General features: G+C 41.0%; 2 protein-coding genes across 5 annotated transcripts in view; one reads left to right on the top strand and one right to left on the bottom strand.

Annotated features, from left to right (window-relative positions):
• Nucleotides 1–2,908: 2,908 nt before the first annotated feature.
• Nucleotides 2,909–5,805, top strand: Klhl34 (kelch like family member 34). The gene has a single exon (XM_003466399.5). The coding sequence runs from the start codon at nucleotides 2,913–2,915 to the stop codon at nucleotides 4,851–4,853; it is 1,941 nt and encodes a 646-aa protein (XP_003466447.1). The 5' UTR covers nucleotides 2,909–2,912; the 3' UTR covers nucleotides 4,854–5,805.
• Cnksr2 (connector enhancer of kinase suppressor of Ras 2) overlaps nucleotides 5,795–14,571 on the bottom strand; it is a 284,365-nt gene continuing 275,588 nt past the window's right edge. For all 4 annotated transcript variants that reach the window (XM_063242887.1, XM_063242888.1, XM_063242889.1 and 1 more), the window contains 2 exons: nucleotides 9,845–10,041; nucleotides 5,795–8,190 (listed from right to left, as the gene is read on the bottom strand). In XM_063242887.1, coding sequence (XP_063098957.1) covers nucleotides 7,975–8,190; nucleotides 9,845–10,041 — 413 coding nt within the window. In that variant the 3' untranslated portion in view covers nucleotides 5,795–7,974. The remainder of the gene's footprint in view (nucleotides 8,191–9,844; nucleotides 10,042–14,571) is intronic.

The raw sequence follows: 14,571 nt of genomic DNA, 5'->3' as shown, positions 1-14,571 counted from the left end.
TACAGCAGTCTAAACAGACTAAGACATCAATTTAACACAACTGCAATCTAAACACACTGACATTTTATTTACTATACTTAATACTGCACAAAATGAAAACACTGACAATACATATACATTAGCCAAATGACCATGATTTTCTTGGATTGATAATAATGTTTTCTAAATGAAACCTTATAAATACATCTGATGTAAAAATGTTTTCAGTTAATACATTACATCATATTCTCACTGGCAAAATATTGTAGGTTAGCATGGAAGGAATAAAAAATATAAACAAGTACTAATTCTATGAAATATATACATATATTAAACTTTTCTTAAGTGTGACTTTTAGACTTAATCTGAATGCACAGTGATAGACAGCTCTGACAGGATGTGAATCAATTTTTAGGTAAAAATATGCTGTTTAAGAAAAAATAAACCTACATGGTTCTGGGTTAATAAATTGATAAAATACTTCACCACCTTGAATATTTGATTTACATAAACTGTGTGTCACACTATTTTATTTTTGTTATATACAAGGTCACATAATATAGTAGGGAAGGAGCCCTGGATTCTCATCCAGACTCTGTAACTCAATATCCAAGTCATCTAGACAAATCATACTCTCTGGGCTCATTTTTATTATTTAAAAAGGAAAAGAGATTCTGGAGGAAAAGGACAAGGTTTGCCTAAATGATCTAAGAAATCATTTCTAGTAAAACTCAATTGGGGTGAGTAAAGGCCATTTAAATTGAAAATGTATATCTGAATAGTGAACTACAGTGTTATGTTACTTTTGGATCAAGAATTTTAACAATGACCCCCACCCCAGTCTCTACACACACACAAAACAATACTCTCTCTGAACCCATGTGTAGCTTAACACTAGGACTTAATTTTGGAACATTTTTAGCATCTGGAGTTTAAGGAAGCCTGACCCTAGCTTCTTTCAGCACTTTGTAACTTGGCAATTTATAAAGCAGTTCCATCTTTGACAATAAAACCATTTTTACTAATATCTTTGTGCATCTAAAAAATTACATCCAATTGCAGCCCTTTCAAGTGCTGAAGGTACCCAAGGTAGGAAATGGAAAAATTTTAGCCCTCCTCGTACCCTGAACCCCATGAAATAAAACTGTCAGAAATACAAGTTATTTCAGATACCCTCAAAAGGCTTACCTAAAAGAGGCTAGCACAGGGGTTGCAGTAGATAAACAGGAAAAATCATTTCTAGATGAAAATAAAGTACACCGAAGCCTCCAAAGTGGCAAGATAGAAGAGTGATATTATTTGTTTAGTTACTTAAGAGTAGGATGCAGGAGATGGGCAGATCCTTGTGTAATTTTTCAGTATTGGGGTAATTTTAGTTATTTCTGTACTGAGCTTTGCAACCTTACTGCCCATTATTATCTCTTTATGCCATTGAGGCTGCAGCAGCCAGTAATTAGACCATACCGGGGAAAATCAGGGAAAGCAAACTAGAACAAATTATATTTTTAAAGGACGCGGTCATTCAAAGAAAGAAAATTCAAGTTGGCCACAATTTCCTTGTTCATGCTGCAAAGGAATGGGTTGGGCTGGGTACAAGAATAGGAAAAGAGAACTCAGTTGGGGTGGGAGAGTTGTAGTGGGAACAAATTGCCAAGTGCACAATGTGAAACGAAACAGCCTGGGGACATGACCTGCCTAGGGAACGGTGCAGACGAGGCCCAGTATCTCCCGAGGGTGAGTCCAGGAGAGGGGCGCATTACCCAGGGTCCCTGGAAGGGAGCCCGATTCATCTGGGCGTGGCTCGCGCCAGTGTTTCCTTTGCACATAATGGCCTCCTGGGTGTCAGCGCGCAAAGTCACTGCTTAATCTCGCTTGCTCCGAGCTAATTAGGGACTCTTCAAAGTAGAAGGACTAGCCAAGGACTTCTCTCCCAGGCACAGGGGCATCAGGAGGTCGACAGTCCTCCGGCCCAGCGGGGCAACCTTCTTGGACACTGCCAGGCCGAGGGTCCCTAGGACTCTCGCCAATCAAGGTCATTTGCTCCCTTACTCTCGACCTGCTCCAGGGACAAACCCTCCTCCCTGCTCCCCCAGCGATTGTCCGCCAGCCGGGTTTCAGAGCTAGGCCCCCGGCCTGGGCCGCTTTCTCCCAGCTCGGGTCTTTGGTTCACAGCCAGCAGTTGGGGCGAGGGGCGGGGCGCGTCCTGGAGGCCTAGGCGGCGCGCTATTCCTGTCGCTGTGAGCTACTGGCATGTTATGCGCAGCGCCCAATCAAGTCTCCAACACGCCGCACTGACCTGCGTCTCCCCTCCGTTCCTAATCCCCCAAGCTTTGATTTGATCCTCTGCGTGGAACAAGCTCACCCCTCTTGCCCCGTAGTCATTTTGTCCCCGGGTGCTCAGAGAACCCGTCCGCCTTGTCCACTCCCAGAAGAGCAGAGCCCTCTCCCCGCACCCCTGACGCCCGAAGTCAGGGCCGCATTTGCAAGTTTGGGCCGTCTGAGATCCAGCATCCACGCTGTCCACCGGCAGCTCGGGCCTTCCAGGTGATGGTGCGCGGCCACCGCCGCCCTTGGCGCGTAGGTGTGGGCTCCCCAAATTGGGCCAGGGAGGGGGCGTTGGGCAACGCGCTAGCAGCCTCTGCAGCCGCTGAAACCAAACCCAGCAACTCCCAGAGGACTCCACATACCTCATCCTCTGCTGCAAGGGGCTTTTGGCAACCGTTCCCAGCCCGGATTTTCTCTGAGCGGGGCGCGGTGCTACTGGTGGACCTAGGCGAAGGTGCCCTGCGCTTTAAACTGAGCAGGCAAAAACCGGGCTCTACTAGGGGTTCTGTGGCTTGTGCAAGGGTCTTGGAGCTTCCTTGTCCCGGGATGTCTCCGTCTGCGCCTGGCTGGATCCACTCCCCTCCTGGCCGCTTCCCGCCCTGGGCATCATGAGTTACTTCCTGTCTTACTGCAAAGCTCACAGCGGCGCGCTGCTCACAGGCTACCAGGCCCTGCGTGCCGAGGGCTTCTTGTGCGATGTGACCCTGGTGGCAGAGGGCAGCGAGTTCCCAGCGCACAAGTCGCTCCTGGCTTGCTCCAGCGACTACTTCAGAGCCCTGTTCAAGAGTCACACACAGGAATCCCGGGCGCGCGTGATCCACCTGCACGTGCCGTCGGCGGCCGGCCTGCAGCGCCTGTTGGACTTCATCTACACTGCCTGGCTGCCGCTCTCCATGGACACCGTGGAGGACACTCTGGAGGCCGCTAGCTATCTGCAGGTCACCGACGCCCTGGGTCTGTGCGGCCGCTACCTGGAGCGCCAACTGGCCCTAGAAAACTGCTGTTTCACCTCTAACGTGGCAGCTCGCTTTGGCCTGGCGCACACGCTGGGCGTGGCGGAGCGCTGCGTGGTGCACCACCTGCGCGACCTACTGTGGCTGGGCGCAGGCCCTTCGGGGCTGCTAGAACTCAATCCGGTTTCCTTGAGGGCTGTGTTGGGGGCCCCCGACGTGGCACGCGTGCCCGAGGCTCAGCTGCTGGGTCTGGCGCTGGCCTGGCTGCGGCAGGAGCCCACTACTGAACGCCAGGAGCACAGTTCAGCGCTGCTGGAATGCATTCGCTTCGGCCTGGTGCCAGCCGATGTGCTGCGACGCGTGTACTCTGGCTCTGGCCTTGCACTGCCCCCCCGGGTCAAGGGCCTCATCATTCAGGCCCTCAACTATCACACAGCACCCTCCCGCCAGCCGCTTGCGCAGGGTGTGCAAACCAGCATCCGAAGTCCCCAGACCCGCATCTTGTTGGTTGGAGGACGCAGGGCCAGGGAAGCCGTGACTGAAGAGGTCGTGGCTCCTCGAGTGGCAGCCAGGGACCGGGGTGCCATGGCTGAACCGGAGGGTGAGGAGCGAGAGGAGGAAGAAGTAGAAGTGGAGGAAGAAAAGGAGTGGGAGCTCACCCAGGATGTGGTGGCCTTTGACGTGTACAATCACCGCTGGCGCAGCCTTACACAGCTGCCAGCACCATTGCTGGGACACAGCGTGTGTACTGTGGGCAACTTCTTGTTTGTGCTGGGTGGGGAGACCCCTTTGGGCAGCACCTCCACTCTCATAGCTGATGAGTCACGGGTGGTGACAGCTCAAGTGCACCGTTATGACCCGCGCTTCCACGTTTGGACAGTGGTGCCTGCCATGAAAGAAGCACGGGCCTATTTCTGGTGTGGCGTGGTGGGTGAGACTCTCTTAGCTGTAGGGGGCCTGGGCACCAGTGGCGAGGCGTTGTCCTCGGTGGAGGTGTACGACCTGCGCAGGGACCGCTGGATGGTAGGCACTGAGCTGCCAAGGTCCTTGCATGGCCACGCAGGGGCCGTGGGGGACCGCGGCATTGTGTACATTTCTGGGGGCAAGGCTGGACGAAGTGAAGGCGGAGCTAGTAGCCTCCGTGACTTGTATGCGCTTGGCCCTGGGGAGCAGGTATGGAGCAAGAGGGCACCCATGAGCACGGCTCGCTTTGGGCACCACCTAGCAGTGCTGCGAGGTGCCGTGTTTGCCTTTCTGGGAAGATACGAGCCGTTCTCTGAGATTGAGCGCTATGACCCTGGCACAGACCAGTGGACTCGGTTGCGGCCACTACCCTATGACCGCTTCTGTTACGGGCTGGCCGTGGTGGAAGAGACTGTGCTGCTGTTGGGAGGCCTCAAGTGGCGGGACTCACGCCAGGTACCCACCCGTAATGTGGTGGGCTACGACCTTGACCTGGACCGCTGGGAGGACATCAGCTGTGCTCTGCCCTGGGCCTGGGATGGTCTGCAGTGTGCAGTGCTGCAGCTGACTGAGAGTGAAGACGAGGAGAGAGGGGAAGAGCCTGGAAAAGTGTTAGATTTGGTTTTAGGTTGAACAGGCTAGTCCAGTCTCTGGAGGACAGAGAAGGAAGTCCTGCCTGACTGGGCTTAAAGAGCAACAGATGGGCTTTTTCTGAGTGTGGCATTCTGGTAGCAGAAGGGTGTCTGGAGGCTTAGGAGGCAGACAAGGCCTTGGCCAAAGACAAACAGTTCTTCTCGAGCTGAGAATGGGAGACAGGAGAGGTCAAATAGATTTACGAGTTGGCTTCAGCAAGCTAGTGATTTTTAGAGATACATGCTGGGCTAGACACTCACCTTTTGGGAATATAATATGACCTCATTTCCCCTCTTAAGAAATGTTTCCTTACGTGCTAATTAATAATTACTTTGTGTACCCCCCCAAAAGGCAAAAAAAAAAAAAAATGTAAAAGACTTCATTGAACCTCAGAAAACTACTGTTTATAGTCTGTATGAAATAGCACTAGAAGATGGCATTGTTCAAATACAGAAGGAGAAAGTGCTTTGTTTAAACAGTATGAAATATTTGTAAAAACAATGATTTTATGATCGAGACATAGTGATAGAAATAGAACTAAAGAAAAAGATCCCTTAGGAAAAAAGCACTTTCTTTGCGAAAGTATCCTTAGTTAAACCCCCTGATCCAACTCCTAGTCTGCTTTTGGCAACTTGAGTTTAAAGTCACATTTCAGTAGCCACAATAGGCCATCTTTGGGATAACAAAGCTTATTTTTGGTAATTCCCCCCCTTCCTCAAAAGAACCACAGAGAAAGGAAAGAGGAGGCGAAGTTTCAAGTTTGTGTCACGTATGTGAGAAACGAGCTTGATTTTTCAAGGTCTCAGAGAGGATAACCTCTGAACAGGTGCTGCTTCTGGCTTGTTCCACCAGAGAGGTGGCAATGTTAGAACTGAAGTGATGGGATTGTGATTACATCACAAAGAAATGTGGTAAGGAATTTGCATGAATAAAGTAGGTGCTTTATAAGGATTCATTAAGAGCTGAATTTATTTGACTTCAGTTTACAGTGCTGCCTCTCTCCTAGATTTGAAACTAATGAAATAAATTGTACAGATATATAATGTTAAAAGGTCTCTTTCATGCTAGGCTAGTCACGAGTCTTGTAAAATTCATTAGTTTAATTTTTACCATTTAAAACAACAGAGCTGACTTTACAAAAGTAGAAGCTGTTTAGTAGCAATACAGCTAGTCTTCCCATCCAGTGCCTGCTATTCACAGGCCACAACCTGGCCACTTATATACATGACACATCCATCAGGTACAAATATTTTTAAGTGAACATACACATTTGGTCTAGTAAACATCAATAAGTCTAAACACCTGTAACGAGCACACTTCAATTTAGGACAAGAGGTTTTTGTTTTGTTTTGCTTTACAGATACAAAAATCTCACAAATTTAATGTGCGTTAATATCCATGCAGTAAATAAATGTTTTTACAAATAGTTTTTTTAAATGATAAAAATATTACACTGGACCCAAAATTTCATACAAACATTAATACATGATTTCTCATCCATTTTGACTAAATATAGGATTACTGAAAATGTGCTGTAGAAAGGCCACTCCTGTACAGTTGTGCAAAGTCTGCAAAACGATAGTGATTCAATGGTGGTTTCAAAAGCAAAGAAAAAGATCCCCGCTGTGGAGTTTTACTTTTTCCTCTACAGCAAAAATATTCACTGGCATATATCTGAACTCTTAAAGATGTAAGTACATTCACTGAGCTGTACAGGCAACAGTATAAAGCTGATTAGAAGATTTTAGGATATAGAATAGTAAAGGAGGGTCCCTTCCTCCTCCTGAAAAAACAGCAAATTGTGACTTGTACATTATGCAGCCAGACACTAAAAAGCAGCACAGTCATTTTCATGCTGTGATCACTTTCAAAATACGAGATGCTTAGAAATGGAAATATATGAATAGGACTTTTCAGAGACTTCATCCACTCTATAGAACAATTTATGATGCTAGGAAAAACTTCTAAATTGTCTCGCTCATATAATTCAATGTGACATCTGAGTGACCACTGCCTTTGTGCTCCTTACAAGTATAGATTTGTTTGCAACGTTGTTTTCTATAACATACATCTGCCTGTAACTAAATGTATTGTACTTCCCTGCCTGAAGTATAGTTATGAAAGTTTAGCAGACTAGGGGAAAAATTGGAAAGTACGTGGAAAGTTGATTCATTTCAGTTTATACCTTGTTGTCTTTTAAGAGTTAAGAGTTCAAAAACATGAGTTTGGGCTGAAGCTATATATATATATATATATATATATATATATATATATATATATATATATATAACTGTTAGCTGCCTTTCTGGGTGAGTTAAATCTGTTTTAAAAAAGCCATTCTTAAATTCTTCTGTACACAATCAGCATTTCATCACTACAAAAATAAAGGAAGATTTAAACCAAGAAAATAAAGCAGCTCTATCTTCAATTTGGTCTTAGTTACAAAAACATCTTACAAAGCTTTGCCCTGATACACCATTAAGTGTTCTCAAAGATTTGGAATAGTATTTCCATTAACCAGCTTTCACAAGTTAATAGACTATTAAGACGCATATTTGATACCTGAACTTTTCTTATGTCGATGCTCTTCTATTTTGCTTAACTCTTACATGCACACCTACATTTCACAAAAATAAAACTACAGCATTAAATTTTGTGCAATGTTTAAGAAAATTCTTAGAACATTTTAATAAATATAAAAAAGGTTTAAATTCTTTCCCACCCATAAGGATGTCTGCACCTGAAAAAATGTGATTTACTTTTGAAGTCTTGTTTATATAAAATTAAAGGGAGAAAAGATGACCATAGATAGAAAACTGCCTTTATGTGGTTTTACGACTTGAAGACCACCTGTATTCAGAATTGTTTGTAAAAGTTGATTTTAAATCATTAAAGATAGTTGATTTTGAACATGGTAAACATAAGCTGAGCACTGACTACATATAAAATATACAAATGCTCATTAAAGAGAGTGGTTTTACGATCATATATTGTTTGTTTCATATAGTTTGGTAACATCAAAGTATGACTTGTCAAGTCTTCCACACATTGATATAAAAACTACCTTAAATATTTGTTCAGAGTACCAGCAGGTATTAGATGGCCTGTATGCAGAATCTACTTACACATGTGTTTCAATGTATGAATGAGTGTGTGTTAGAGAGGAAGTGATTACATCTACTTCAGAAGAAATACTTAGTGGGTCATTTGAGGTGGTATTTTGACAGATATCCAAGAAAAGGTCGAGGTACATCTGCTTCCACTGTTGAAATTCTTTAGATGTCAAATCTGGGTTATCTAGGACCTTATCAATAATGGCTACTTCCCCTTCTCTGGCCTGAAAAGCAAAATAATTCAACAGTTAGGATGGGAATGAATTTTTATTCAGGCTTAAAATAAAAAAGTTAATAGGCAGATAAATTCAGAAGCCTATAAGAAATGGCTTTGGTATATTCAAACTGAGCTATTTTGATTCATAGCCTCCTGTGCTTTATTCTAAATCGCAGGTTTATCTTGTAGTGCCCACTTTGACGTGTCTTATTTTTTTCTCTTGACCTGTTGTGTTACCCATCTTTGCCTATGTAAACCTTCCTCATGCTTTACGACACAGTTCAAGAGCCTCTCATTTCATCACACTTACCTTAAACACTTGGAAAAAAGTTTTGTCCTTCATTCATGTCCTTGAAACATCCTATCCCTGCCACTGAGTGGACTTATAATATCTTGTCTCTAGAGTTACTCTGGCACTGTCCTTCTTCTCCTTTAGATAGTAAACTCTACATGCTTGCCTCTGTGCAAGCCAGAGTTGGCAAAGAAAGAAAACAATAAGGTGCCTAAGAAGTGGTTCTGATCTCTGAGGCAAGAGAGGACACTGAATAGGGCCAGGGGAGAATGAGAATGCCAGGAGCTGCCTGTGGTGGGATCCAAGACCTATGCTTAGTGAGGATGGCTTTCCAAATTCCCGGAACAAGACACACCCAGGATTGCTTAGTCAATTGTCCTCCCATGACCTATTAATTTTCAATGTCCAAAGGTAAAGTGTTCTGTAGTTAATTTTTATCAATAAGGGTCATTTCTTTATAATCACTATTTTGTTTATATCTTTGATACCTATATTTCAAAACTACAAAACCGTAGCAACATGCTATGGAGTTGAAGTAGTTCCCAATGGAGCCCTTTGACATTCTGCGTTATGAAAGATATTCTATATGATAGTTCTTTCTTGTTTTTGATTTTTCAAGAGTACAGCACCTGCTCAGCTGTTGTGTGGGGGAGGCCTCTCCACCATCCTTGTCCTCCCTACCCACAGACACATACAGTGAAGGCTGCTCATTTGTTTGCCTCCTTCAGCCTCTTGCCTCTTTGCTCCTCTGTCCTCACCACTTCCTTTCCAATGTGGACGTGGCATCAATAAGAAGACGGAAGATAATGTAAGCACTTACAGAAATGTGTAACAGGAAACTAGCGACTGAGTTTGAAACTGATAGTGTAAACAGAACAATTATAAAATTTCTACATGGAATGCATATGACTGTGCTTTTATTCCGAATGTGTTGTAGTTCATGCAAGAAATATTAACAAAAGGCTGTACTTCAAACCCTTTTAATATCCACTCTTGCATTCTGTACGCATGCTGTGTTCTTTTAATAACTGTAAGAATACTACCTAGGCTTTTTATCTTAAGAAATCAAAAGACTGAGGAATAATACCAGCTCTATATTTTTGAAAACAAAGTTTAATCACAGTTTTCTTCTAGAACTAAGTTACATAATATTTAGGTGGTGTTTTGAGACTTTAGGTGAAAAATTAACAAGATTTCTTCTTTACCAGTGCACTTATGATAGAGGAACAACTTAGCTTCAAGTTCTTTCTGTTTGCCTCTTACTCCTGTCTCCTATTTTGTATCATCCTATAATAACTGGTAATACACTGGTAATACACAGTTTAAAAATAAATCTTAATGGGATTTCTTCTTCTATTTCATATCTTACCTTTAAAGTGCTTTTGAGAATTCTCAGCCTGTGCAATTTTTCATTCATTACAGGATCGTTACAGCGTTTTATAAATGATAGCTTGTATTCCATTTTGGTTGAAATGCGATGTTCTCCTATTGGTGATAGACTGGCTTGCTCCAGTGCCCTGTATAAATCTTGCAATGAGTCTCCTAACTTTTCTTCCTTAGTTTCACCTGTAAGGTCAACAAAACAGAGAAAGAGCATGGAGAGAGGGAGAGGGAGGAGAAGGGGCCAAGGAAGGCGGGAGGGAGGAAGGGAGGAAAGGAGGAAGGGAGGAAGGGAGGAAGGGAGGAAGGGAGGAAGGAAGGGAGGAAGGGAGGAAGGGAGAGAGAGAGAGAGAGAGAGAGAGAGAGAGAGAGAGAGAGAGAGAGAGAGAGAGAGAGAGAGATGAATCCAGTGTAATAAAATTTCTTGAATAAAATTGTTATTTGAAACTCTGAAAAATCTGCTAAGAAATACAAACTACCTGCAAATCAGGGTAATGAAAGATTGGGAAAGCATTAAAAGATTACCCATGAGCATCTAATTATTTTAAAATGATCAAATAATGATTCTTTGATTAAACAAATATTCTCTTGATAGCAAACAGCTGTACATATCTTGATATTAAATTCAGAGAATTAGAGTACAAAATGTACTCGTGGAAATAATCCTGCATATAACAATATTTAAAGACATTAATGAATGTCACTATCACCATACTGGTCAGCAGAGAAGTGCTGATTAATAGAACTCTCTTGGTTTATCAATACTAATTTTCACATTTTTTCCAGACTTTATAAGATGAAATGGCATTCAGTACCATGTATTAGATTATAATCGTTGTTGTTTTGTACTGATTATTTTTCATGTGACTGCCATAATAATGTTTGTATTTTACTGATTATTTTTCATGTGACTGCCATAATAATGGCTGGCACATTGTAAATCCAGTAATTAATCATAATTTTTCATCAATAATAGTGCCTTAAAATGAAATATAGGAATATATTTATATGTAACTTAAAGGGAAAAGTTTGGCATATACTAAGAGAAGCTACCTACCATTTGTAAGATGTGGGAAGTATTCCAATGTAATATTTTTGAAAAAAATTAGACATTGGTTCAGGTAAGGATCTTAGACTTAGCTGAGTAAATAAAACTTACACTTTTTTTTAAATTGTCTGAGTACTGATGTTATATCAATGGTTAGCATATTGGTTTGTCTTAGAATATGACAAAAATAAACTAGGATTTAGCTCTGCATGGTAGACATGACCGTATGATGTCTCTTTTGATAGCCAAGAGTAGTCATATTTGAGGAACATTTATTATACTGGCCCAAGGAATAAGTATGGAATTTTATTAATTCCACTATGGTCCCTCTTAAAATGTTAGTCTTTCTGACAGTTTCAAGAGAAGATACTTTGATAATAATACGAAAAAATACTAATTAATATTTATATGTGCTAGGCAAATCAAATGGTTGACATTTTCATTTCCTCTAATTTTCATAACAATAGTAAGGGCAGAGCTATTGGATCTTCACTTTATAGGTGGGAAGCACCATGTTCAAGGTCATACTTCAAAAATGGTGGAACTAGAATTTTAAATGTTTTGTCTGGTCCCAGAAATAATAATTTTAACTAGAATTCTATTCTGTCAGTTTTTAAGTAAATATTTCAACTATGCACTTAACCATAGATTCTAATTAATGGGAGACTCCCTGAATGTAGCATTTTATTTTTTTTAAAGAATGCACCTAAAGTTTCCCCCAAATCCCAAAACATATGTACTTTAATTTGAAAAGACTGACTTCAGTATTTATTTTTTAGCTCTGCTGCTGAGGTTAGCAACTAATGTTAGGTCTGATTGAGTTTTGCCAATGGAAAATTCCTTGTTCGTGAACACATGGTATCACTAAGTTCTGTATAATAAACTTCAAATTCCTAACCATTCATTTACTTTAGAATTATAATTTAAAAATCAAAAAATTCTCAACCTATAACCTTTTTTCTTTCTTTTAAACATCCATGACCTGTTAAATTATCATCTGTTGGCTTACCCTTCATTGTTTTCAACAGCTACAGGATTCTGATGGGCAGAGGACCTTAAACAGGAGGAACTGCCTTGTGAGTTAAAAGCAAGATAGAAACGAGATAGAGAATTTTCACTAAGAATGCTTTGAAATGTGGAAGGCAAAAAATCATGGTCATTTAAAGTCGCTAAACGCAGCTGTAAAAACAAGGACACTTTTGAACAGCATAATTTCATTTCGTAAAGCCATAGGCTAGGAAACGATCTCAAGGATTTACTTAGTAGGATCATTCTTTTTGCATCAAGGCAAGACTGCATCTAAAGCCAGATGTAATTTCATAGAATAGAAGATGGGATAGAAATGGGAGGCCTAACAGATGAGAAGTAGAGTAGTTAATCTATCAGGTAATGTAATGTATTATTATTTTTTTCAGTTCTAAAAAGGGATTCAGATTATAGTTTAATGATTTAAGGGAGGCAAAAGTATTTTTGTACAGCAAAAAAGATAACATTTTTCCATATTACCTAACACTTTTGGGAGTATATTTTGTTTAAAAACACATTTTGACCTCATTTTCTTTTCTCCTAACTTTTAACCTTGTAGAATACTGGGGAAGATGGATTTTTATAAAATTTGAATGTGCTTTTACTTTAAGAAAGATAGGTGAGAATTTAATATAAAAATGATATATACCAGTATTTAAAATAACTGAAAGGCTTTTCCTTCATTCTTGATGTTATAATAAAAAAAACATATTCAACCAAAAGACAACATAATTCTACAAAGAGTCTGGTTTGATAGTTGTAAGAATTGAGTGTGGATTATCTCGGGCAGCACATTTGAACAAGTAATCACAATGAGACTAAACACAGACACATTTCCAAGATAATGGGATACTGGCTCTTGTCAGAGAGTAGAAGGCCCCCTCAATCCCCTTTAGATCATACACATATGCAACACTACACAAGACACAGCAGTGGGATGGGTAAGGATGAGGGACTGAGGTGCTGAGATGCCAGGCCATCACAAAATGCTACCCATTATTTAACACTGTAAGACTAGACAAGGAGTCCTTTTGTTTTCAAAGGAGTGGGGTGAAGGGCAGAGTCACATTATAAATCTGATTCACTGTGCTCAACAGTCAAAACAACACAGAACTCGACATTCAAGACAAAAACAGACCTTTATTTTCTTTTATAATTTTCAATTGGTTTCTTTAATTTTTCTCAGATGAATACCAAAGAAGTCAACTGGGGCTACTGTTGCAACTGAAAATATGAAAGCACCTTTATGCTCTTCTCCTTTCGCCCTCTTCTTCATCTCCTTTTCATGTTTCTTCAGGCTTCTCTCTTTTCAGCCCTTGCTTTTCTTCTTTTAGAAGTAGCTTGCTTTGGAGGATGAGGCTAGCATTTGGTGAGTTCTGCTTCCCGAATGACTTTCTTTCAATGTGCCAGTTCAGCCACTGGAACACTGGCTAAAAACCAGCTCTTTTACAATTTGAATGAATGTTTTCTGAAAGTTGGCAAAGTGCAGGCTACATTCCAATGACAAGACATATATAGGAACCTTCTGTGATTCCTAATGAGGAAGTGTATCACTGCTGTAGTAGTATTTTAATCTGTGCCTAATTTATTCAGGAAATCTGGGCCTAGGTGGGAATAAATTCTCCCCCAAATTAGATTCACATCTACAATATGCAAATTAGCCCTGTGCCAGATCTCACATTTTTATTCTAGTTTGTCAAAGGAAAGAGTGCATATAAAGTCCCTTTTCTTATATAAATTCTTCCTGACTGATAGCTACCAGGACCACAATTAGGTAATTAACTCGCATTCTGTGCCAAGGGAGTGTAATTTCTGGCTGTGTTGTATTTGAGTGCAAGAAAATTCTTATTGTGTCATTTATATTCTGTTCAATCATAAAATTTAGAAATATAGGTCCATATCACATCACAACAGTTTACTTTTTGGTTTGTACAAGTTGTATACAATTTCCAGGACCTAAATGATAAAGAAAATCTTAAAGAAAAGTTTAGCTAATCAAATATGCTAGTTTGTTGTAACATTTTGCACAGTGCTGAGGTGAAAATGTATTTCTCAAATATGACAAAATGTTTGACATAGTTCTCTATATTTAGGCTCAGTAGTTTCCAAACTTTCGATTGTGTAACCCTTCTCAGTTAAAGCATTTCTGTTATTGGTATTCTACATACATGTATTATTCTATATTAATATGTGATAAAATATATATAAGAGCAAGTCAAGAGGTGGTATATAAAACCCAGGGAAAAATTCCAGTGATTGTCCTCCTGTGCACTTTTCCCAATACACTCCTGTGTTTTCTTGGAGACCTAAACTGTGAGACTTTCCCATGAGTGGAATTTGTGTCATGCATGTTTGCATTTCCCATTCTCTACCTGGCACAATGCCCCATACACTGAGCAAATTCAAGCAGAGCTTTAGTTTTCTCTATGCACATACTACTCCAAAGACAGTTCCCTATTGGGTGACTGTGTAATTTTTATGGTCTATCTGGTTATAATGTTCATATTTTTGGGTAAGAATTAAAGGAAGAAAAAACTCTGGTTTTAAAATTTTATTCTAGTGTCCTCCTCTGCCCCTGTGAGGGCGATGGTTGAAGGCGAGTAAAATTATATAGCAATTGGGCTCTTGAAGAGCTAATGCAA

The sequence above is a fragment of the Cavia porcellus genome, unplaced genomic scaffold (genome assembly GCF_034190915.1).
Source record: "Cavia porcellus strain 051 isolate PalLab524CR breed Dunkin Hartley unplaced genomic scaffold, mCavPor4.1 scaffold_33, whole genome shotgun sequence".
Lineage (NCBI taxonomy): Eukaryota > Metazoa > Chordata > Mammalia > Rodentia > Caviidae > Cavia > Cavia porcellus.
The sequence above is the reverse complement of the archived record's forward strand: the minus strand, read 5'-3'. Positions and strand labels throughout refer to the sequence as shown.